Consider the following 25,958-nt stretch of genomic DNA (forward strand, 5'->3'; position numbering starts at 1 on the left):
CTTAGGATCACAGTGTTTTATCACAGCTATAGAAACCCTAACAGAGACAATGGCAATCTCTATTTCAAGGATATTGCCAGTACTTCCAAATACTACTCTTTCCCTAACTTCCTGGGTACCTGTGTTAGGATTCATTTAAATGTGTGTTCCTTAAAAGTTTCTTTTAAAAATCTTATTCTAAACTTTATTATTAAAAAGGTAGCAAAGTAAAAAAAAAAAAAAATTACACCAAAATTACCCAGATCCAAAGACTATACAATTCACTGAATGTCTATACAGTTACAAAAACCATTCAAAAATGTAAACTGTGAAGCCTCACAGATTTTATTCTTTCAATATCAAATATATTTAATGCACTTATCTGCCACCAAAAATGAAAACTCCATGACAGAGTTAAACTAGAAAAACACTTAGCTTTTTACCCTCCTTCATAAGTTTCCTTCATTGCCTCCAGTCAGCCCTCCCTCATGCTAATATTAAGCTATTCTTGTTCTCTTTTTTATGTTACCCTAGATCCATACAGATATTTGTTTACATGTGTACATATATTATTGGCTAGATTCTGTATATGAGGGAGACCATGTAGTTTTCATATAATGGTTTCTGTAAAAACATATAAAGGCATTAAACTGGATCAGAAACACTTATATAATCAGTAGTGTGTGTGAATCTTGAAGCACTAAAATGTAGACATTTCTAGTCTCCTTGCTCCTGATAACACATAATACCACCATCATAGCACCTTGTAACCATTTCTCTCTCATTGGTAACTGAGAAACGTTGATTGGGTATATTCTCTTAGAAGCATCACTTGCTGAGATTCTCTGTCACCAAATAAAACTACAAATCATGGGTTTTTTACCTTTTGGCAAGATGCACTTATATCCATAATTATCACTCCTCCACTCCCCAACTATTTCCGCTTCCCTCTCTTCTGGTCAATCATGTTCTAAAAGCATACCATTCTATCTGTCTTATGCATACATTTTTAATCTGTCCATACAGGTGGCTCCTCTAATTGAAAGGAGCTCTGGATTTCAAGATGAGTAACAAAAGAAGTTGTAAAAGAAAGAGTCATGAAGGAGATAGAGATCATCAGTAACCTTATTGCAGGTCATCTCTGCCTTGATCCAGACAGCAGCTGCACTAACCCTGAGCTGTGACTTCCTCCTCACTGAGCAGAGCACTGCATGTAGCAGTAGCAGAGAAGGCACACAAAACCATGTCTCTGCATAAACAGAAGGTTCCTAAACTCTGTGTCAACTATCAACACTGCTGTGTAAAGAAAGGCTTTCACTTCACAGATTTAAAGAACAATTTTTCATATAATACAATTAATCATGCTTTCCCTCCTCAACTCCTCCCACACACCCCACACTCTACCACTCTACTCACCCAACTTTATGATTTCTCCTCACTTTGTTTCAAAAAAGGAAAAAGAAAGAAACAAAAAAGAAATCACAAAAAGTAAATAAATAAATAAATAAATAAATAAATAAATAAAGACAAACAGTAAAAGACCAATAGGTGGACAAAGTTCTTGTCAGGTTTTGTTCAATGAAGAAGGTCTGTGAGTTTATTTGTGGTTTAAGCTTAAGAAACATCTACAAATACCAACTATTAATTTGATCTTCTTCCAATACAACTTAGAGTTAGGAAATAACTAGACATAAAAGACTGCCTCAAACATTTCCATTTTTACTCTATTCCTTTATTTTTCTACAGCATCCAATAGGAATCCCAGCATAGGCTTCTGAGTTGATTCTCTCATACCTCTTAGTTTTTAGGAGCTACATGGATCCCGAAGACAGGATATAATCATGATGGATATGTAGGCCCTCAGATACTAGAATACTATGTCCCCAATGGTTTCAGATACACTTGACCCTGGCCTTTACACTTTATTTTACTTAGATATATATTTTAACTTTTAGGAACTTCATGCATCGTATTTTGATTATATACACCCCCTTACAACTCCTTCCACATCTGCAACTCACTCCATATCACTCAATTTTGTGTCTGTATATTTTTAAAACACATAATCAGTGTTGGCTATATATTCTTGAGTGTGTGTTTACCCCCTGGAGTGTGTTCCACCAACCAGGACCACAGTCTTAAAGAAAACTAACTCTCCTTATCCCAGGAGGTATCAATCCCCATAGCTCTTCAGCAGATGGTGAGATTTCATGGCCACTTCACTGCTCTATGCTGGGATTTTGTCTGTCTTGAGCGTGCAGAGGTCATGGGTATGATGTCACAACTACTCTGATTTCATATGTGCAATTACCCTGCTCTATTTGGTAAACACTGTCTTGTTAAAGTCATCTACTGTTCCTATCTCTTACACTCTTCCTAACTCATTTTCTGCAATATCTTTTGAGTTTTGAGGTGGTGGAGAAAGAGGAGGAAGAGGAAGCAGCAGAGGGGGAGGAGAAGGGGGAGGAGGAGGATGGGGAGGAGAAGGCAGTGGCAGAAGGGGAGGAGGAGGAAGGGGAAGGAGGAGGAGCTCTTTTATAGATGTCCCATCATTCAAAGCTAAGTCTTCTACAGTCTCTTACTCTCTGCACCGTAACCAGTTGTGAATCTATGCTGTATTTACCATCTCTACAAAAAGAAGCTGTTCTGATAGGTGTTGAGAGACGCACTAATCTGTGAGTATAGCAACATTCATCAGCAGTTGTTTAATACAATGTCCACTTATTGTAATAATAGCAGTAGATATTCTTCAAAGTCATGTCTAGCCACAAATTCTTGGCCCTGAATTTGCTGTGAGATATGGGTTCCATATTATGGAGTAGGCCTTAAATCAAGTCAGAAAGTGTTTGGTTACTGCTATAACACTCATGCCATTATTGCACCAGTGAGCATATCTTTTCAAACCAGTCATAGTTCTAGCTTGCAAAGTTTATAGGTAGCTGAAATGCATGACTATTTTCTCCTCTGCCACCTTCCAGCACTACGAAAGCTAGGTAGGATTGAAGCTTGATTTCTCCATATTCTATGACTCGAGTGTGTAGTGTTTTACAATAGTAGCTGTACCAGTTTGCACTCCACTAGCAACAAATGAAAAGGTGTTCCCCTTGCCTTACATCCATCCCAGTATTTGAGATCATTTGAATTTTGGATTTTAGCCATGTTGACTGGGTAACATAAAATTTCAAAACAGTTTAATTTAATTTGCATTTTACTTTTGGCTAAAAATGTTCAACAATGTAAAAATGATTACTTAGCTATTATGTTTTATATTTTGAGCACCTCTGTTCAAATCCAAGACCCATTTTTAAACTGGTTTAATGTTCTCTTAATGTTTATATTTTAAAAAATGCATTGTATATTCTAGATACTAACCTTCTGTGTAGCTAATAGATTTTTCAAAAAAAAATTTTTTTTACTCACCTGTGAGTAAAAAAATCATTTGGAGATGTTTCTTCCTTTTTATGTTATGGAATACTTTTAGAAAAACTGGTATTAGTTCTTCTTTTAAAGTTTGGTAAAATTGTGCACTGAACAAATCTGGCCCCAGGCTTTTTTTTCCAAGAAAAATTTTAATTACTTCTTGTATTTCATTAGGCATTTTCCAATCCAGTCTGTTAGTATGTGTCTGTCTGTTAATTGAGAGACTGAGATCATTAATAATAAGAGTTATTATTGAACAAATTGCATTCATTCCTGTTGTTTTGTTGTTTTCATGGTGTTTTATTATACCTTTTTGATGACATGTTCTGAAATTGGTTATTCCCTCTACTCTCTCGGGTGTGTTTAAAGTTCTCTTCAGAACCGAGTGCTCTCTCCAGTGGATGATACTCTGCAGCTTGCTGCTAGCAGGGAATGCTTGTCTTTTGTATCTCGAGTGTCCTTGAAATCTAAGTTAAAATGGGAAGGAGGGTAAAGCCCGGACGCAGTGTGACTACAGGGACTGCTGAGCTCATTTTGGTGGGGTTTACAATCACCAGGGAAGCATATCCCTCAGTTTGTCTATAAGGAAGTTGAACAAGGGAGGGAAAAGTCACCCTGACTGTGGGTGGCTCCACCCCATGGGCTAGGGTTCTGGAGTGGATGAAAAGGAGAAGGCAGTAATGACCTCTGATTAGTTTTGTTCAGAGGAACATTTCCCCAAATTATTTCTCTCTGCCACCTTTTCCCCAGGTGATGTTTATCAATATCCTAAGAAAGCAAGGTTCCTCCTAACAGTGTGGGAAATGCTAGCCTGTGATATTTGTACATCCCTTTTAATCACCCAATCCCCGTAAATTACAGCTTTCAGACTAAGTTATAAAGCAGGCAAAAGTGTTTTAGATAAGATGAACGATGCCAATTCTATATTCTCCTTGAACATAGCTGGCCTTGACTGGTGTTTGGTTGGTTGGTTGGCTTTGGTTTTCAAGACAGGGTTTCTGTGTGTGTAGCCCTTGCTGCCCTGGCACTTGTTCTATGGACCAGGCTGGCCTTGACCTCATAGACATGCCCCCACCCCTGCCCTCGCCGCCACCCCTGCCTCCTAAGTGCTGGGAGTGAAGGCATGTGCCATTGCTACCACCACTACCACCTGGCCTTAGCTAGCATTTTTACAATGGAAGAGGTTGTGGCAAGCCACTTATCCCTAATATCGTCAATGGTAAAAGGTTACAGCCGGGCCTACTTGAGAGAAGACTGTCTAGCACCACCAAACTAAAGGAGTCACTGCTGATACACAGCCAGTTCTAACAGCCTCATCTATATTAGAAATTTGAAATGAGTGCCATTCACAAATTGAATTCTTCCTTAACAGGCCAGTGAAATTGCTCAATGGTGAAAAGTACTTGATTTTTAAGCCCGAGGACATGAGTTCAATCATTGGATTCCACAACAGGGGAGAAAGTAGTCCTGAGAGTTGTCCTCTGACTCAGGTATACATGACATGGCACACAAGTGGCCCTCCATCCAACTCATACATGAATACAATATGAAAAACTCTTCCTCGGAGTTTCGAAAAATTATAAAGCACAACAAAAGAATGGCATACAATTAAGAAAAATGCAAGATAAATCTTGAAGGTAAAAATGTAATATTCTAGGTGTCCTGAAGGTAACTCATCAACACTATGCTGATTACAAATGAAGATGCCTCAGGGCAGCTGCCCCAGGAAGGAGATTACCACACATTTGCCCTTGATGGAATTTCAGGTATATCTTGAAAAAAACATATCTAATTTATTACTATACTGGGTTGAGGGGAAAAGTGGAAACATAATAAATCAATGACTAGCTCCAAGATGGGATTAAAAGTTTTTGGTTTGGTTTTGTTTCTAAATCACATAAATAGAAGATGCAAAACATTCATTAGAAGCTGATTCAGATTCAGTTCTTTGGAAGCTAATGTTTAATCTGACTGAAGAAAGTTTTTCTGACTTTCTCTCTGTGCTTTCTAAGGCAGTGATATAACACAAAACTCTTTCAAACACAACAAAGTCAGGGGAGGACCCTTTTCCAACACAAACACATGAAGCATGAGACAGGAAGCTAAAGTTATACACATCTGATAAGGTATCCGAAGATACCCCTCTCCACAGGACTCACCATGTCATAAGTTGTTACAATCTTCTTCAGAACCTCAGGTACTATGGCTTGCAGCTCCATGGTGGGGTAGGGCTCACTAAGATTCAAGACCACCAGGGGGGTATTGTCAGGTCCCAGGAATCGAGGAGACACAGCCAGCATGCACTGCATGAGGTTGGCCACTGAGGAGAGGCCACATAACTCCTTGAATGATACCACTGCATTCTGCAAATAGAAAGGAGACCCTTGGTCACTCTGATGGCTACTCTCGGTTGTTAATTTGAGTACATCTGGAATGAACTAAAACCCAAATGGCTGGGCATATCTGTGAGGGAGTTTTTCTTAAACAGTTTCAGGTGTGAAGACCCACTTCTATTCTAGATCAGATCTTTGAGGTGGAGAGATACATTTTTTAAAAAGATTTATAATTATGTATACAGTGTACTGCTTGAAGGCCAGAAGAGGGCACCAGATCTCATTATAGATGGTTATGAGCCACCATGTGGTTGCTGGGAATTGAACTCAGGGCCTCCAGAAAAGCAGTCGGGTGTGCTTAACCTCTGAGCCATCTAACCACCCCCAAGAGAAGATACAACTTTAATCCAGATCTTTTGAGGTAGGACAATCAACCTTTAATCTGGACCACATCTTCTGCCAGAAATCTTAATAAAGGGCATAGAAGAAGAAAGACTTCTCTTTCTATGACTTCTTTCTCTAAGTAGCAAGTCCATTCCTTTACTGGCATTAGAGCCTCCTTCTTTAGGATTCCGGTGCATAATGAACAGCTGAGACATGCGGCCTGGTAAACTGAACAATTACTTGTTTCTTGGAACTTCTATTAGTAAATAACCATTGTAGGACTAGTAGGGCCACAGCCTGTAAGCCTGTCCCCACAGAAATATAATATAATATAAAATATAATATAATATAATATAATATAATATAATATAATATAATATAATAATATAATATAATCATACATACACACACTCATTTAAGTCAGAGTATGAGTTGGGTGTGTGACTGTAGGCATGCTTGTATGCTGTCTGGACAGAGCAGGTATCTAGAAGGAACAGATCTAGGCTCCTAAGTAACTTGTGCTCTGGAACTAAGTTTTGAATTTAAAATTTTCATTTTTATTAATATTGCTTTAAACACGACTGTCAAGCTATGGATCATTTTGTTTAAAATCATTTTGTGACCATGTATAGAGATAAATTATTGAGATAGCTAAAGTGTATTTTCCCAAGCAGTCTGTGATAACTGTTTTCTTCACAGCATATCCTGCATCTGTCCCCTCAACCTTATTTCCCCTTTTTCTACTACACACCCTGAACTATAACTACCCAACCCCTGGAGGGCCAGCTGCTGTCGACTGGTTCCCAGCACACGCTCACAGCTAGCCAGACTACAGAGCAGATGTGCATTGCTGTGGGCTTCAGTACAGACAGGTCCTGAAGCAGGGTGGCTGAGCCCTAACAGGTCCCACAGGGAATTATGTCCCACATGTGCACCAGCAGCCACAGTCAGGGGACAATATGGTTTCTTTGAAACTGAATGTTTGCCAAAATGCATGCACCCTCAACAATGGAGAAACCTTTCCAATTTTGGTTATGCTTTGACCTTGAGAGGAAGACAATAAATGTCCTTACTGCAGGCAACGGTTCTTAGTCATGAAGTAGCTGCAGAATTAGGTAGGAAACATAAAATGAAAGTGTTTCCTTGGTTAGAGGAATGCTAATGTCATTTTTATAATAGTGTATATAATAGAAAACAAATGGGATGGAGAAATGACTCAGAGGTTAAGACATTGGATGGTCTTCCCGATGACCTCCCAGGGCAGCTCACAACTGTCATTTAACTCCAGTTCCAGAGGATCCAATACTCTCTTCTGTTCTCTGTAGGCACCAGGCATGAATGTGGTGTACAAACACACGTGCAGACAAAAATAAGAATAACAAATCATTTTTAAAGAAACAGCTCAGAGTGCCTACCACATGGAGCACGCTTCACACACGGCATGAGCTCTCTGTTGGGAGAATAGAGGCGTCTAGACCAGCTTGACTCGCCAATGCTAGTGTATAGCTAGATGTGTGGCCTATCCTTAACGGGCACAGTTCCTAACTGACTGCTCTGAGACACGTTATTTTAGAACAAATTATCATGTTAGGTCTTTCATAAGAACACTTACCATAAATATTTTATGTAAATAATTATCCCTTAAAATCAAGAGAACATTGGCTCATTTAAATGTTTCTAAGCACCAGGGATCCATAAGAAAGATCCGGAACACATTCCTTTTACTTTAACCAATTTTCCTTTGACATGTCATTAATTTGTGTTCCATCTAAGAAATAATAACATGCAACAACATCAGAGCTTCCTGTGTATACCATGTTTAAACACATAGCTGCTAACTGGTTGTAAGAGGAGCATGGATAAGCAGCTTACGAGTCAGCGACAAGACCAGTTTATTCTAGCATGCAGTCAGTACTTCAACAACTACAGTTGTCGAGAAGTTTAGATGTTGAGAAATGAAACTAGTAATAAGCATGCTAATAACCAGTTGAGATTTACAAAATTATTTAAAATTAAATATATTACTGTAAAAAATACATATCCACAAATCATAGGCATGCACAAAGTAGAAATCTAAACATGGACACACACCTGCATGTTCTCTCTCAGGTCTGTGGCATCCCGTATGGGGGGCTGGGCATTCTTGAACACTTCATCTACAGTTTTAATCCACAGTGTTCTCAGGGATGCGTATTCCCGGGACTTTTTCCCTTTCCTCACAGAGAGGCCCCGTTTATGAGGCTTCCCTCCTCCTCTTCTGTTAGTGATAGCCACATGGACGAACAAAGAAGCATGGGCAAGGACCTCTCCAGTTAAGGACTGCAGAGGCACGTGCCGGTAGCCCGTCTGTAAACATTCAAAGGGAATCGTGTACTGTCCAATGAATTCATCCCCGATGTAGTCATCATCCAGCACTACAAAGCGCACCATGGCTAGCTCAGGGAGGTTGATCTGAAATTCAAAGCTTTCATCAAAAATAGGAGCATCTCCATTCTGGTTCACGGTTTTTGTCCTTTGCTCTGCACAGTCAGCAGGAATTCCATGGATTTCCACATACACATACGGATCCACCACATCCCCTTTGGCACCTGACCCTTTGGGCTTGGGAAAGTTCTGGCCACTGATGATTTTGATGTGAAGCAACTGAGGTGAAACTCCAGGGACAGAGTCCTTCGTGTTGGCACTGAAGAAGGAGACCTCTTCCCTCATTATGGCTGGTCGAAGAACATAGCCACAGTTTCCATTCTGCCTAAACCAGCCAATGTTCAGGTCCATCATCAGCCCTGGAGTCTGAAAGTTCATGGCTACAATTTGACAGCCACATTTCCAAAAATCTTGAGGGTTCATGTTACTAGAGTCAATTCTCATTGGACTAGGAAAGACTCTGGCAAGAAAACGCTTATTGTAATTTACAAAGTCCCCAGGATTTTCATTGGCGTATTTACTAGCAAGCACTTCATTAAAGGAACACACTTCCCAGTATTTCTGCACCTGAAATGACACCTGAAATTCCTTGAACTGGACTGATTTACAGATGCTGACCAGTTCAGACAGTTCTTTGCAAAGCTGAAATCGCTTCACAGGCACATGGTTGGACTGTTCCACATTCTCTTTCCCCATCCTCTGAGACATTTCTGCCCCTTCATCTTCATCAGTAACATCCCCTTCCACACCAGAGCAATTTGAAGACAGCTTCTTTGCTTTGATTAGTATTTTCCCTTTCAGGACATCTGGGGAAGGTAGATAAGATTCCTCCATGTTGGGTGATGTAGTATACAGCTTGTCTCCTAAAATTTTCTTCATGTGTTGAACCATCACTTTTTGTTGTTTAATAGAGCAGTGATTTTCTAAACATAAGATGAGAGGATACTCAGAAGCAAAGAATGCATACTTGTTAATGATATCGATGACACTGCGGAAGACTATCTGAGAGGTCATGGTGTGGCCGGTGTAAATTACAGGCTCATTATCTGGTCCATCCCACACATCTAATTCAACACTCCTGCAACCCATTTTAAGAGCGCGGATATATCCTGTGATGTCAGAGGGACCCCGGAACTGATCCTCTATTAAGTAAGTATTATGAGATGAGTTTATAAAGTAATGAGACAGAGGTTGCTTCATATCCTGACAGACCTTCTTATGTTCCGGATCAAAGATGTAACAATCAGGTGACATCAAGTAATTAGTAAACCCATCTATGGAAAGCCAGCCCTTTTCCTGGCCTTCTTTGGACGGCTCATATTTGTGAATAATTTCCAGGCTTATTTCCTCATTTATATGTGCTACACCCTGCTCTGCCTCGAGAAACATCATAAGGTCCTTGGTATCAAGGAATTCTTTATTGCTTGAAAACTGAACTAAAAGGAAGTAAATTTCAGGTCTAGTACAAAGTTCATGAAAAACCTCAATAAATTCTTCCTTTGTGATTTCAGTACCAGCTTTGTCCTTTGATTTATGCAATTCTTTGAACTTAAGCTCAATTTTGCTTGTTTTCAGACCAGGATTGAGGTTTCTGATACACTGAACAGCATTACACAGAGTTATATGTCCAAGATCATCTACATCAATTTCACTAAACATCTGTGAAACCCATGAAGTCCTCATGTTGTCTTGGCTACTTTCTAACATATCAAGTGTATGTTTCCCATAAGAAATCAGGTACCGGAGTCCTGTCACCCAGATGTTTGCGACATCTGCAGAATTGGCAACCAAATCAAGTGACTCATAATTTTCTCCATATATGACTGAAAATGCACAATCTTCAGATATCTGCTCAGAAATGCCATTGCTGCGGAATATATCTGTGTTTTTCCCTGTTCTCACTTCCTTGATAGATTTGATATCAATCTTGGCTTTCTCAGAATCCTTCTTAGATGGCTCCCACCTCAGGCTTTGCATGTCGGCATCCAGCAGAAAATACCGATGATAAATTCTGGAGTTTGAACGAACCTTTTTGAGTTCAGAGCCCTCAACCATTGAGTTGATACAGTCACTAGCACTGCTGATCTTCTTCTCTGTTGGCATGCTGCTGAATGACACAGTTTTCTTCCGCTCTCTTTTCTGCTTCGTGCCATCCTGAGGGAAGAAAAGTGTATTAGGATAACATAAACACAGGTGTTGTGTTCAGACTAAGAATTAAACTTCAATTCCCTGAAAAATTGTATACTGTGACTTCCTATTATGGATCTTGTGATGAATGACAGCTGTTCACCTTTAAAGTTAGAAGAGGACTTAGAGTACAATCTAATGCCAAGGAACAAGAAATTATTGCTTAGTCACCACAATTCATATTTGTCAAGGAATCTAATTCACAGAGAGCAGACACTTATTTACATTGGCTGCATAATGTTCAGAATATACAAGACTCCTTGGCTTACAAACTACCAAGAATTCCAAGGCATCCAAGAGAAGAACACTAAGCCAACTGCAGTGCCAATTTTTGTGTGGGGCCTTTGCAACCACAGCACTCAACAACCACAGCACTCATGTACCTCTGTACACTGATCTCCAGATCAGAGCTTCCTACAGGCTTAGCACTACATGCCTCTAATTGCCTGAGCTGCTTGGTCAAACTGCAGGTTCCTAAGCCTGTAGAATTAGATCTCTAGGGATGGTGGCAGGGATCTGTACTCAGGTAGCACCCCACATGCTAGGTACACAGACTAAAGTCTGAAAGACTTTTTCTAGCCTCTTGGGCTCACTAGTATATTTTGACTGTTTATTTCTGGACTCTATATATGACTAGGATACAAATGATTAAGTATGAACCCACAAAGTGTATTTTAAATAGACACTCAAATTCCTGGCTCTTTATAGTATCACAATAAGGTCCTCCATACTTTGGGCAGATGTGGATTACTATCGTAGTTTTGTTGGACATGAGAAGATTTTTAGATTATAGCCTGGGTATATCTAAAATCATAGAGTTGTTAAAAGCTACTGGTCGCCCAGGAACCTCTGATAAAAGCATGGGTTATAGTGCTCTCCAGGTGAACCGCGTCAGGGAGCACCTATTCTTCGATAGCTTCTGTCTCTGCAGTGGTGGGAATTAAACCCAGGGCTCTGTGTATGCTAGGAAAGCACTCTGCCACTGAGCTATATCCCCAACCCTAGGGGTGCACATTTTTAAAAGAAGTTTGCATCAACTGTTTTCCAGCAAAATTCAACATATTCACACTTAAAAGCTAGCACACACATTCACTTGTATATTTCAAACCTTTCCTACAATAGGATATCTTTATTTGAAAAAAATGTGAAATAACTGCAAATATCTTTGGATATCTAAGTTTAAAAGACAGCATTGATTTTCAGGAAATATATGAAATCTGTGACCAACTTTTAGCATCTTACTAGTCATAAATAGAGAACAGAACAGAAAGGGGGCTGGGACTGTATAACTAAAAATAAAATTAAAAAAAAAACATGTAACCATGTAAACATATCCAAAAGCAATTCTGCTTTTCCCACTCTGCATAGCATTTATTTAAGTAAAATCTCTATATTTAAAAAAGCTACCATTATCCTACCTATATCTGAAATTTAAAACCATCCTTACTTTTTGATTATCTATAATTTCAAAAGCAATTTGCAGAAGGTAATGAAACTTACTCTTTAAATTATATGGGTACCATTTTCCTCAAAGTTTTAAGATGAACCATGGAGGTTTTTGTGATCTGAGATACAAGGCAAGACATGAAGCCATCAAGCAGTGTTTCTTTATAACTATATTGTCAGAATGATAAAGTACAAAAAGAGGCTGCAGTAACAGAATCTGTAAGATGCATTGTATCATATTTGTTCCAAATCCCTAAAGCAGAGTCTGTATTCTATCTTTCTAAGCGAGTTGGCATAAAATCAAATTTGTAATCAGGCATGCATAAGGGCACAAAACAAATGTATAAATTTCCAATTTGTCAGAACGAAATTCATCTTTGCCTCCAAAAAGACACATTTTCCTTTAATAAGTGCAACATGCAAATTTAGTAAAGGAATTTCACAATCTAAAAATTACACCTTAAAGTGCTACTGGTAAAATAAAGTCACAAAGATAAATGGAGGTGTTTATCCATGGATCCATTAAAATACAAAGTACTTTCTCAGCATTTTCCATCTTTTATTCTCCCACTTTTACATTGATTAATAAATTTCTGCTACCTTCTAATTTGCTACAAAAGACGCATTTCACATTCATGGTTTTCTGTGTTATCAAGGAGAAGACTAAACAGCAAAGTTCCTTGACTGCATGCGCACAGCACATGTGAACTCACACCAGTGTCTGTGGGACAGGCAGTAGCTTAAACACCAGACTGTGGCTTTACAAGTACTGCTTTCCTTTTTACAAACCAGGCTAGGTTCTGAGTGGCTGGCTGGTCACTGAATATCCTGATGCACACTCATGATGGTCAACTAAATGCAGCCTGAAATAATGGCAGCAAGAACATTCTTTACTAAATTCCGTAGCTAGTCTCCTTCCCTATCTGCTGTTAGCCAAAGCCATCTTGCCTTCTCCATAACAAGACATGATTGAAAACATTCTATTTCTCCTTCTCACCAGCAGACACAGTCATTAGAAACCAAAGGAGACAACCAGGCTTGTTTATAAACTGTTTCTCCAAAGCTCAAGTATTGAAAGGTTGATCCCTGTTTAGCAATGTTCAGAGGCTGACCTTGAGGAGGTGACTGGATCATGAGGGAGGGTTCTGGCGCTATGAAAGGATTAGTCCATGCACTGATTCATAAGCACTTTGGATATCTGGGGTGGAGCCTCATTAGAAACAGCAGGCCACGAAAGCCTGCCCTTGAAGGGGCTCCTCTCTTCTTTTTGCTTTCTGGCTGCCTTGAGGTGGGTAGCATCTCTACGTGTTCCCAATCATGTTGTTCCACTTTACAATAGGCTCAAGAAAAAAAATGAAGGCAAGTAACTGAAGTGGACTGAAGCCTCTTAAATTATTAACAAAAATAAATGCATTCTTTTTTAAATTGTTCTACTAAGCTTGCTTGGTCAGTGAGAAGAACTTGTGTGTGAACTTGATTAATATATTATTAGGTGGACCAGATTTCCTGGCTGGCAGAAGCAAGATGACCTGATGCCAAGACAAGTCTACAGCTGGGTTCCCTGTAGCCAAGGCAAAGGAAGGGGAAGACAGAAGCACCTGAACAGGAGAGAAAGATCTCAAAGGAGGTGGCAGAAGACCCCTCCTCACACCACCTGACCCCCCAGACTCTACCCTTCCCTCTTTATTTCTGCTTAGCCTTCCCTTTTTAATCTAGCTATGATTTAGCCCTGTCTAGGCTAAAAGGCAAGACACTAGCAGAGTTGGAATCAATTCTGTATGTGTTTTTTACTACAAGTTTGGCTAAATTGAATACTGGAAAGGACTCAAAATACATGTGCCATACATACAGTTTTTATTATTATTTTATTTTAATTACTAAGAAAACAGTGAATCTGACATGCATCATCTAAAACTAGAGAAAAAGAACAGAACCCACTGACTTGGAAATGTCTCAAATAATTTTACTTTAAAAAAAAACTTTTTTAGAGATGTGCTGATATACACACTAATACTTCAGAATGGAGAAAACGACAAATATGAAAACTTGGTCTAATGATACACCTCTGCTGCTCCAGGACACTTTCTAATAGTAAGAGAAAGAGTATAGGAAATGGTCTGGACTAGGAGAGAAATGGTTTCCTAAAAAGTTTACTTCCTTAACAACTTTGAGAATTAGTATTTTTAATAAAGAACCATGAAAAATGCTTAAAGATTTCATTAGACATAAATGAAAACTTACTTAAAGAATAGCAATTTTGTACTAAAAATCATGGAGAGACCCATGGCGCTGGCTGCATATGCGGCAGAGGATGGACATCCGTGGGAGGAGCGGCCCTTGGGGCTGAGGGGGTTTGATACTCCATGTAGGGGAATGCCAAGGCAGGAAGACAAGAGTGGGTGAGTGGGGAGCACCCTCACAGAGGCAGGGGGACAAGGGGTGGGATAGGCTGACTCTGAAGGGGTGACCTGGAAAGGGGAAAACATTTGAAATGTAAATAAGGAAAATATCCAATAAAAAAAAAATAAGAAATAGCAAAAAAAAAAAAAAAAAAAAAAAAAAAAAAACTTCCTGCACCACAGAAATAGTCAGTTAAATAGTATTCTTTATAGGATTCACATCAAGCATTAAAAGTGAACAGAGGTGCATCTTGTGGAATGGAAAAACATGTATTTCCATTAAAAAAAAAAACCTGCCTACTTTAGTTAGTAGAAAGTTGGCACCAAAATTAGAAGGCTGTCTGTACTACTTAAGCAGTAGCAGTTTCATAATGGGCAAGAGTTCATGTGTCCTGCCCCAAGGTGAGGAGGGAGCGATAGGTGGGCGGAACCACACTGATGGCAGGCAAAATGCAGTTACTGCTGTGCTGCGTGCACCAGCTTACCAGACAGCACGCCATTTCCTGTTACACTCCCTAGACTTCCAAGTGATTTGTTACACAATAGAAGGTTGATAGCTCCTTGATGGATATCATGCAAAAATTACCTATCAATTTCCAGGATCGATAGATATCCTTGCAAATCGATCAAGGCTAAGGGTATGCGGGAGGGAATCTCTGAATGAGGAGAGGTCAAAGCATGAAAACCAAGCAGTGCTGTATGTTCGCAGTTTGTCATGGATGCACAGATTCCATCTGGATTACAACACAGAACAAACAAGTGGGATCTGCTCATTTAACCAGGGAAGTTCACATTAGTTGAGAAACACAATACTAAAAAAATGTCTGCCTTCATACAACAACAACAACAAAAACAAAAACAAAAACAAGAAAGAACTCAGGTCTATTAAACAAGCACTGTTAATAACAATAATTCTGAATGGGTCATGCCAGCCTGGCAGATGACTTTGTAGTGTTTTATCACATATCTTTAAATTTTTGATGTAGTTGCTAAGATCAGAGAGGAAAGGAAGAAGATCTGGGGCAAACCAGTCAGTCTGAAGGCCATTTTACAAATCAGAAGAAGTGCAGAAATACAGGACAATTTGAGCAAAGGCCGGGTACAGTCAAAATCGTGTTCTGGTTCATGAGTCAGGATTCTTAATTCCGAGTATAAGACAGTTACATGGCCCAGAGAGTTAGACCTTGAATGTCTTCATCAAATCCCTCCCTTCAAGAGCACAAGGAGCCCTGTAGAAGAGGAGGCAGAAGGAGTACAAAAGCCAGAGGGGTTGGAGGACACCAAGAAAGCAGGACCCCTAATTCATCAGGATTGTTAGGTCTCAAACAGGGCAGAGGGCTGAGGTGCTTGTTTAGCCTATCTGCCAGGTACTCACAGCACCCTCAGTTCCTACCCTTACTGGTCCTCCTGGCTGGCATACCCCACCCCCTACCCTGAACTCTCCAGCCCAGGGTCTGGGCTACCCTTTCCCCAACTGCCCTACCCTATATAATCCAACCATTTTGGTTACATGATCTTTTTCATCTAGTCTCAAGGACTGTCTCTCGGCCCCTCTTGGTTGGCAGTTTCTCTCCCCACTGCCTCACAGGGGGTGGGGTCACATCCACTCTGGACTCTCTCAGAGTCCTGCCTCAGGCTATGCTCTCTTTTATCTACAACAAACATTCTCCTCCACCAGATCCAGGAGCAGTCACATCCTTTCCTTTCTCTTTCTTATCTGTCATTCGCCAATGTCCTGGAACTTTTATAAATTAGATCAAGCAGAGTCAAACACAAAGCTAGATATGAGAGCCAAACAACTTAAAATCTGAGGAGAGAGCAACGAGAGTAAAAGCATCACATACAGAGGAGCATAAATAGTTACAGTTCACATGGATTAGAGATCATCTTCATAATGAGCCTATCATTGTCTACTTGAGGAGAGCTTGCAAATATATGGCAGTTTTATGGGAACAATTACTCAAGGACTGTAGTTTCTGAAGTACTCTTCGTTTAAAAAACAAAACAAACAAACAAAAAACAAAGGTGTTCCTGAGCAGGTGTCAGGATTCAGTTTACTCCACTAGTTCAAAAAGGCTGATTCCCATTCACAAAGTGTTGGGTAAGCCCCCTCCCACTTCATCTAGGAGGCTTAGAACCTACTACCATGTGATTTACAGGGGGAGTAAAGAGATTATCACTCCCTAGGAGTGCATGTCAACCTTATTAAACATTGGAGTGAAAGCAAAGGAAGTTTTAAAAGATTTTAAAGAAATTTTAATAGTATCAAAAAGAAAGAAAAGAAGGAATGAGAAAAAGAAGGTTGAAGAAAACCAAAGTACATGAATCAGTGATATAAATAGCATTTTAGTAATAAAGCTAACAAAATCAACCAGAAAAACTCTGACAGCTGCAAAATGTTTTTCTTTGTACCAAGGTAGAACAATTAGTTCACTAACTTATAGTTTATATTTTAACAATTGCCCACTAAAGGCTCCGCTGTGAGTAAATACTACGTGATTAGTTGTGCCTCAGTTTTCCTAAAGCACAATGGGCCTCAAAGTAATCCCTCCTGAGTTATGTAAGACAGTCACTGCACAGTACCCTTAGAATAAAATCACTTCACACTTGAGAAGAACTTTAAATGCTGCTTGGGATTCTACATAACCTACATTATTAGATTCTGTGAAATTTATTCTAGGCTGAGGTGAGCTCTTCACAGGAGAAAAGCAAAGCAAAATGCCACTGTAAATACGCAGCAGTAACTATAATGGTCTAATCATTTAATCTGTTGAAAGGTGCTCTGTCTCAGAAGGAACAGTCTGTACATGACTTTCTCTGTGCAGAATCAAGGCAGCCACACAGCTTCTGGGCACAACTAGGGGTATAAGGCCAAGATGCACTAAGTGTCCATGGCAGCCAGAGGCCTCTCAACACAACACTTCCCGCAGCAGCAGCAGCACTTCCACATCTCCTCCAGGGGACAGATAAGTAAACCATTTCCTAGAGCCTTATGTTCATTTCATCCATTTAATTATTGAGTCCATGCTACTACACATACAATTTACTCTCAACACTTTAATTCTACATAAATAACCACATATTAAAAATGCAAATGAGAAGCAAAGATCATCATAAAATCCCAGTGACCTCATGCAAAGCAGTCTGCGACCAGACTTCTTCAGATGATGGCTTCTACTTCACATTCATGCCAATTCTAGTGTAGATACTAGAGTGTTCAACTCAAAGGATAGAAAGCAAATTGCCAATTTCTGTGAAATGATGCTTTCAAGGTCAGGCTTTTGAAAGCATCGAAATCACTTGCTGTGATGGGTTACACTCCCTTAAAACCGTGAGGTCTAAGACTATGAAATCAAAGGCTGTAATAAGTGGATGGCACTTTCATGTCAATAGTGTTTTAGTAAAACATTTCACCATTGCTGAGATATTTATTCAAAGTAAATACACATGACTATGACTTACATATGTGTCTACTACAAATTGCAATAAAGTTCATTGATTTTTCTACAGTAATGAAAAACGTAATAGTAAAACCTCAGGGCTCCTAAAATTAGACTTTAATCCCAGGGAAAAATATTAAAGCCAAGGCATTTTAGCTTATGACATATAATAATATTACTTAAGTGGCCCCAAATTTTATGTGGAAACTAAAACTGTGTCTCACATTGCTAGTTACTAATTTTGCTTTCTGTTGGTTTTTGTTTTGTTTTGTTTTTGACACAGGGTTTCTACATAGCCCTGGATGTGCTGGGATTCACTATTTAGACTAGCCTTGCTCACAGAGATCTACCTGCCTCTGCCTCCTAAGTGCTGGGGCATGCCACCATGCCCAGTTGGCAATTTCATATACAGCATATTATTACAGAGTCTGATGTCTTGTATACCACAGATATTGAAAGATGTAATCATATAATTAACAGTAGAAAGCTTTCTAGTAAATTGCATTCAGTTTGAAGAGGCACACCAGTCAATCACATAACGTGACTGCTTAGTTCCAGGCATAGCCAGTTCTAAGAGCACTGTCTCTATCACTAAATTTTCTCCCCTAAGCTTTGGTGATTCTCCGTTATTTCAAAGATAATTTAGAAGAAGAATGATTTAGTCTTCTTCTCTTTTACATCCCGAATGTTGCATTGCTCAGGGTTGAGGAAAATGGAATAGCAAAGCAGTAGTTAGCAGTTAGGACAGCTCATGCCAGGGGCCAGATCAAACACAGTAAGTGAAGAACAGCAACTCTTCTAATCAGAAAGGTTCATAAGTCTACATTTTTTTAAAAATTACATTTTAAGGAAAGCTGCCTATGGTGATTTGAATGAAAATGGCACCCACAGGCCCACAGTATATTTGAATGCTTAGTGTCCAATTGTAACTGTTTTAGAAGGACTAGGAGGCATGTCCTAGTTGAAGGAGGTGTGTCACTGGGGGTGGGCTCCAAGGTTTCAAAAGCCCAAACCAGGCCCATTGTCACTTTCTCTGCCTCCTGCTTGTGGGTCAAAGGTAAACACTCAGATACTCCTCCAGCACAATGCTTGCCTGCCTGCCGCCATGCTCTCTGCCATGATGGTCGGGGACTCACCCTCTGAAATTATGCAATCCCCCAATTCAATGTTTTCTTTTGTAGTTGCCTTGATTATGGTGTCCCTAAGACACTGCCCCATAATTATATTATGAACTCATAATTATTTAAGTTTTCAATCTTATAGAACAAAACCTTTTGGGAGGCCTTTTAAAATCCAATAGTTAACATTCATAAGAAATTTCTGTATGCGTAAAGGTAACAGATCAGAAAAAAAAAACAAAATAATAAATCATATCAAAGAGAAACTCAGCTCTCCATAAAATATTCTTTTAAGTTCCAAAGCATTCACGAGCCTACACTATCGAGTCTCAGTACTATTATCTCTTCTCTAGGATCTACTCTATTTATTATCTCTATGCTGTAATTCAATATTTAATGAGAGCCTGATTCAGTGCTCTGATTGTTTTCTGTGGGTTAGTCTTATCTCAAGTAGAAGGTATTTAAAAAACAAAAACAAAAACAGAAAAACAAACAGAAAAGAAACATGCTTTGTTTTACACTTTAGATGCCCTAGCTAGATCCATGTTGGCAGCCAGACAAGAACTCCTTCTACAGAACTAGCAATTTCAATAAAGCCTATCCCAGGCTTGGAATTACCAGGATATCTGACAGAGGACTAATATTCAAAATTTATAAAGAACTCAAGAAGTCAGACACTAACAATCCAACATAGAAATTCTCAACAGAGGAAGCTAGAATGGCTTAAAAACACTTAAAGAAATGTTCAAAGTACTTAGTCATTAGAGAAATGCCAATCAAAACAACTCTGAGGTTCCATTTTACACCAGTCAGAATGGCTAAGATCAAAAACTCAAGAAACAGCACGTGCTGGTAAGGTTGTAGAGCAAGGGGAATACTCCTCCATTGCTGGTGGAAGCACAAACTTGTACAACCACTTTGGAAATCAATTTGGTGGTTTCTCAGAAAGCTGAGAATAGCTTTAGTTCAAGACCCAGCTACACCTTGTGCATATACCCAAAAGATGCCCCACTATACCACAGGGACATTTGCTCAACTATGTTCATAATAGCCAGAAATTGGAAACAACTTAAATGTTCCTTAACCAAAGAATGGATAAAGAAACTATCCAGGCAATTGGATGGAACTTGAGAATATCATCTTGAGTAAAGTAACCCAGACCCAAAAGGATATGAATGGTATGTACCCGGTTATAAGTGGATATTAGTCATAAAATACAGAAAACTTATACTATACTCCACAGACCCAAAGAGGCTAAACAAGAAGGCAGTCCCAAGCAAGGATGCTTGAATGTTATTTAGAAGGGTGAATCAAAGAGCTATAAGAGGCAAATGGAGGGAGGGAGAAATGGGGAGAAGAATGGGGGACTCAGGATCAGGTGTGGGGAAGGACAAGAGGGATTGCTAGATGGCCATGAAAATGAATGGAAATTTGTAACTGATGGGAATGAGGAGGTGGGGGCTTCTCCAGGATGAGACAGAGACCTGGGATAAGGGAGGCACCCAAGAATCAATGTGGGTGTCCCTAGCTATGACTCACTACATCAGGGATACAGAACCTGAAGAGGTCACCTCCTTTAGTCAGGCAGGAACACAGTGGAGTAATAGAGACATCAACCCACCCACAAAACTTTCAACCCAAAATGTATCCTGTCTATAAGAAATGCAGGCACATTGGATGGAGGGAATAACCACCCAATAATGAGCCCAACTAGAGCATGGGCAAGCACCAATCCCTGACACCATTAATGAAATCCTGTTATACTTGCGGACAGGCATCTAGTGTGGCTGTCCTCTGAGAGTTTTACCCAGCAGCTTACTCAGATAGATGCAGAGACCCACAGCCAAACAAACACTGGATAAAACTTGGGGACTCTCATGAAGAGTTTCGAGAAGGACTGAGGGCCCTGAAGGGGATTGGAACTCCATAAAGTCAACCTGGACCCTGGGGGCTCTCAGAAACCAAACCACCAACCAAAGAGTATCCCCTTCCCCACTTCACATATGTAGCAGATGTGCAGCTCAGTCTCCATGTTGGTCCCAAACAACTGGGGTGGAGGCTATTCCTAAAGTTGCTGCCTGTCTGTGGAATCTGTTCTTCTAGCTGGGCTGTTTTGTCTGGCCTCAGTGGGAAAGGATGAGCCTAGCCCTCAGAGACTCGATGTGCCAAGGTGGCGGTATACCCGAGGGTTACCCCCACCCTCTCAGAGAAAGGGGAAGAGGATGGGGCGAGGAGACATTGGGGAAGGAGGAACCAGGAGTAGAGCAGCGATCATCGGGACATAACATGAATAAATAAATATAATTTTAAAAATGAAAAAAAAAACATGCAAAGTGCATGAGGGAAAAACCAGTAGGCCTCAATCCTACACAGATAAGTAAAGGCAACTAAAGATGATGACAGTGGAAGAAACAGTCTTCCCTAGGGTAGAGCACACCAAGTGGTTATCCAATACCACATAGTCAGCCCTGAAAACATGCAGACAAGTAACATTCTATAGGCCAAGCAAAAAGTATCCAGGAATATAATGTACATGTACATACATATATGCATGTAACAATAATATATGTATGAAGTTAAAAGAGAGCAAGTAGGGCACATAGGAGTGTTTGGAAGAGGAAAGACAAGGGAGAAATGATGTGACTATATTATCTCAAAATAAGAAAATGATTAAAATATTCTTATAGATGCTGTTTGTATGGTATATCTTTTCCTATCCTTTTATATTTAAACTGTCATTCTGAAGCTAAATTTTAGAAAAGAATTTGAACATTTTCATGTACACTCATCATAATTTTCTGTGACTTTGAGAAGACCGTTCTGTTCCTTCATATTTTACCATTGTATCGGGCAGTTGGATTCAGACCTGCCATTTTATCTTTTCCATATGCATCATATCTTTTTATCCCTCTATTTGAAGTATGTCTTCAGTATAGCAGCTCAGAATTTGTGTGTGTGTGTGTGTGTGTGTGTGTGTGTGTGTGTGTGTGTGTGATCTTGGCAACTAAGTTTTAGGCCTAGAAGTAAAAGATGTAAAGGTAGAGACAGTGAGAACAGAAGCCCTGTGAAGAAAAAATGAGATAAACTGGTAGCTAAAAAGGAGAGGTCTCTATTGATACAAGACATGTGGAGCTGATGCTTCCTGAAGGGATTATTAAAAAGAAGGGGAAATTAACATGCAGGAGAGGGTAAATGTAGCCCTGCAAAGTTATTGGGGGATGCAATGGACACTGGCCTGCATTGGCTTTTCCCAAAGGTAACTTTGGAGTTAGATCTTTAGGAAAGCAGAAGGCAGAGTAAGAGTGTCAGAGCAGGCAGTAAACATAAAGGTATGCAGTGGAGAGAGACTGACTGTGTGACCGGACAGAGGGACCTGAGGTAGACTAAGGTGAAGCTGATGAGAAAGGTCAGATGTGAGCTATGGGCAGCTAATCTCAGTGCCAGAGGAGGGAGTGCCTCGGGGGAGAAGGTCTCCATAGCCTGGAGTACACACATGCTCCTGCCCCAGACAGAAAAAAATACAAATGTATATGAAACTGATAATAAGTCACACTTCCTCATGTGTGAAAATACAACTCACTGCCTGTTTTTAAAGGTCAACTAGGAGAGAGGGCCTTGTTTGCTTGACAACTTGAAGACTCATCAGCCCATTTGTGTAGGTATTCTTCTTGTTTATGCCTTGCTACTCTCATAAATTTGAACTAAATGATAAACGATACCTAAATGTTAGTTTGTCAACCTGCCTAGACAACTGCATGGGAACAAAGACTACCACTTCAAAAATGGCCAACTGAGACTACAGTTGATGTGTGTAAAAATAGGCTTAAAGTAGCTATACCTATTTCAAAGTGTTTTACTTACTATAGCTTAAAATATTTTAATTATTTTTAAAAGGCTTTAAATTACTAGTAAATTCAATGTGTCTGTTTTTCTATTTGTAAGTGACATAACAAACCCAGTGTGTCTGCTGATGTAGTAGATATACACTTTTAGTGTCTTTGTATCCACTTGGCATGGAGCATCAAAACATTCTAGCTTTATATCATATCTAAGGCAAGTCTCCTGTTTTGTTAAATTAAAAGCTATACTTGGGTTAAGAAATCAATAAAAATGTCAATGCCTGCATGGCAGAAGCCCAGAAGACTCAAGAGACCAGTGCAGAGCATTTGCAAAGCAGAGTGTGGCCAATTTGGACTGCAAAAGGTCCAGTTCAACCATTTCCCCAAGCTGTGGAATACCTTTTGAAAGCCACAAGGCTCTTCCAAATTAATTAGCTAACCAAACCAAAAATAAAAGCAGTTTTACAAAGATCAAGTTTCATCATTTATGTATTTTAAATGGCACATGCTGCCAGTGACTAAAATAGTTTCAATGCTTCAGTGAGATACCCATTTCAGCCCCAATGCCTTAAATCTCAGCTTTTGTATTATTGGTGACAAATATACAATTAATTCCTAGGGCACATGCAATTCATTCTAAATATAGCTTCCTAAGACTGATCCAGGCTTTAAATATCATAGCCCTATTAATAGTCTATATACTGTTTTGTTCCAACTGCAAAACCAAAAAGCTTAGGTAATCGTATAGAATACATGCTGCAAACTTTAATTCTGGGACCTGAAATTAAAAAGGCTTTGTATTATTATACTTCAGAAATTAGTGTGAAAATGAAATACAGGCATTTACAAAGCATATATAGGTCTTACATACAAGTATTATGATGTAAATTTAAAATGTCACATTTAATTCTAATGCATTTTATTTCACTAAAACATTTCAGAAAACAAAGGACTAAATTCTGAGTCTACTTGAAAACTAACTATCAAAACTCCTTAATCAACATGATGCCGTATTTATTTGTAAATCAGGATGTCATTACTAACACTCACTTCTAAGCAGTGCTGTGACCTGAGGATGAAAGCTGACCTTTCCACAGCTCCACACTGGCTTGTTAAAGCTAGGGTTTATGGAGAGAAAGCAAATAGGAAAAGAACTGGCGCAGGTAGAATCTCCTTGAGGAAGCAGGGAACATGAAAGGTCTCTGGCACGCAGTGATACATAATGATGGAGGGTAGAGATATACTTTTAGATAGTAACAGGCGACAGTTTATGACTGAAAAGTAGATATTAATAAATATGCTGCAACAGTAAAAACTGAACATAGGGTACCTCTGCAGTGCCAGTCACTGGAAATTCAGGAGTAACAAGTCTAAGTCCCTGTACAATTCCATCCTCTGACTGGCAATCAGGCAGGCTGACAGTTGTCAGTCTGGCTGGACTCCTCTTCATGAAGGTAGTACCTGGTCCAACTTGTCCCTTCCAGGCCTGGAGTCCATCTACAGCTGCTCACCAGGTCTGGGTTAGTCTCACTGTAGCCAAGTGGGGCAGGCTGTATGGACCATTGTAAACTAGCCATTTAGGATGGCTTAGTGTTTATCTTGTGAGGATGCTGCAGTCCCTCCTCCCCGTGCCCATCTGTGAGTATGGACCCTTAACTAAATCCTATCCCACTTGACTAGAATGGAGACTGACCCTAGCTGCTAGATGGAGTCTGTCTTTGGTTAGCACAGGACTTGTAGGGAGCACAAAGTTGCTACTTCTTGGCTATACAAAGTCCCGCTCTCCTGAGACTCCTGGAGGTACTGTACTGCCCGCACTGGCCTGAGTATATTGCTCTCCTTTGGATGATTTAATTAGAATCCTTCCTTCTCAGCTATGACACAGGCTGGCTTTTCTAGTTTTCTCAGGGAATTTTGCTTGTACTGCCCACAGGTGAGCCTGTGTGACATAAAGGAGAGCTATCACCTCTGACGTGATAATGGAGGCACGCATGAGCACCAGAAGGGCAGGCAGTGGTGACAACACTTCACAAATGGATTCTGTTAGATGGGGAATGTTGGAGACTTTGTATGAGTTCTTGGATATAAAACAAGAAAATGAGATGACAAAGAAGCTGGAGAAATTGGTGGATGGGCTGACCCTGAAGACTTCCTAATAGACCTTCCCTGCCCTTTTTATAAGCATGTGTACTGTTCTTCCACTTTAAGTCAAATATAAATGTACTGCATACAAATGACATCATTATGTAGTGCCATCACTGACAACCAAGGTCTCTCCTACATCCTGCCATCATCTCCAAATTAACTTCCAAGTTCAGAAATCCTTTGCAAGGTTAGTCTGTAGTTTATGACATAGAAATACGCATCAAAATTTAAATTAGCAAAAAGGTTTCCTTTTAATCTAATTCCATGCATTTTTCCCCTCTCTCAACCCAAACATGATGTAAAATTTACTCAGATTTACTGGAAGCTATAATGCCAAAACAGAAATCACATTTTGTCTCTGGAAAAAGCTAGAGTTTTAGCTGAATCATGTTTTATTCCAATTATAATTCCTTAAAAGTAATTTAGTTGTGCTTTTTGAAAGCATTGCTGTAGAATAGTCTTTAATTTAATAAAATTATAATTTAAGAATAAGCTGGAACTAAGAGTTTGACAAAAATCAGTCCTCTGTATTGTGGCAGCTCTTGCAGCCCACTATGGCCTGACAAAAATCACAAGGTTCTTTGATCTAGGAAATGTAATGAACTGTCTTTAAAATTAATTTGACTTTATAAATTAAGAAAGAGGAAAGTTCCTAAGAAAATGAAGAGTGGATAGTAAAATCATGATGTAGAAAAATGAACACTAGCTCATAGTCTGAGGAGCTCAGCGGGATACAGCTCACACGCTGGTTCTCCAAGCCATACTCTCCCAGTTTCTCAGGACGCTCAGCCCATCTCCCTTTGTCAGGGGTGGTTGAGGTTGGACCATTTATACATTCAGGCCT

General features: G+C 39.6%; 1 protein-coding gene across 1 annotated transcript in view; it reads right to left on the minus strand.

The window, feature by feature from the left end:
- Positions 1–25,958, minus strand: part of Plcl2 (phospholipase C like 2) — a 183,005-nt gene that overhangs the window by 67,034 nt on the left and 90,013 nt on the right. Inside the window, exons 3-4 of the mRNA XM_052191902.1 lie at positions 8,208–10,694; positions 5,559–5,762 (exon numbers count right to left, since the gene is read on the minus strand). Coding sequence (XP_052047862.1) covers positions 5,559–5,762; positions 8,208–10,694 — 2,691 coding nt within the window. The remainder of the gene's footprint in view (positions 1–5,558; positions 5,763–8,207; positions 10,695–25,958) is intronic.

The sequence above is a fragment of the Apodemus sylvaticus genome, chromosome 9, assembly GCF_947179515.1.
Source record: "Apodemus sylvaticus chromosome 9, mApoSyl1.1, whole genome shotgun sequence".
In the NCBI taxonomy this organism is placed as follows: domain Eukaryota; kingdom Metazoa; phylum Chordata; class Mammalia; order Rodentia; family Muridae; genus Apodemus; species Apodemus sylvaticus.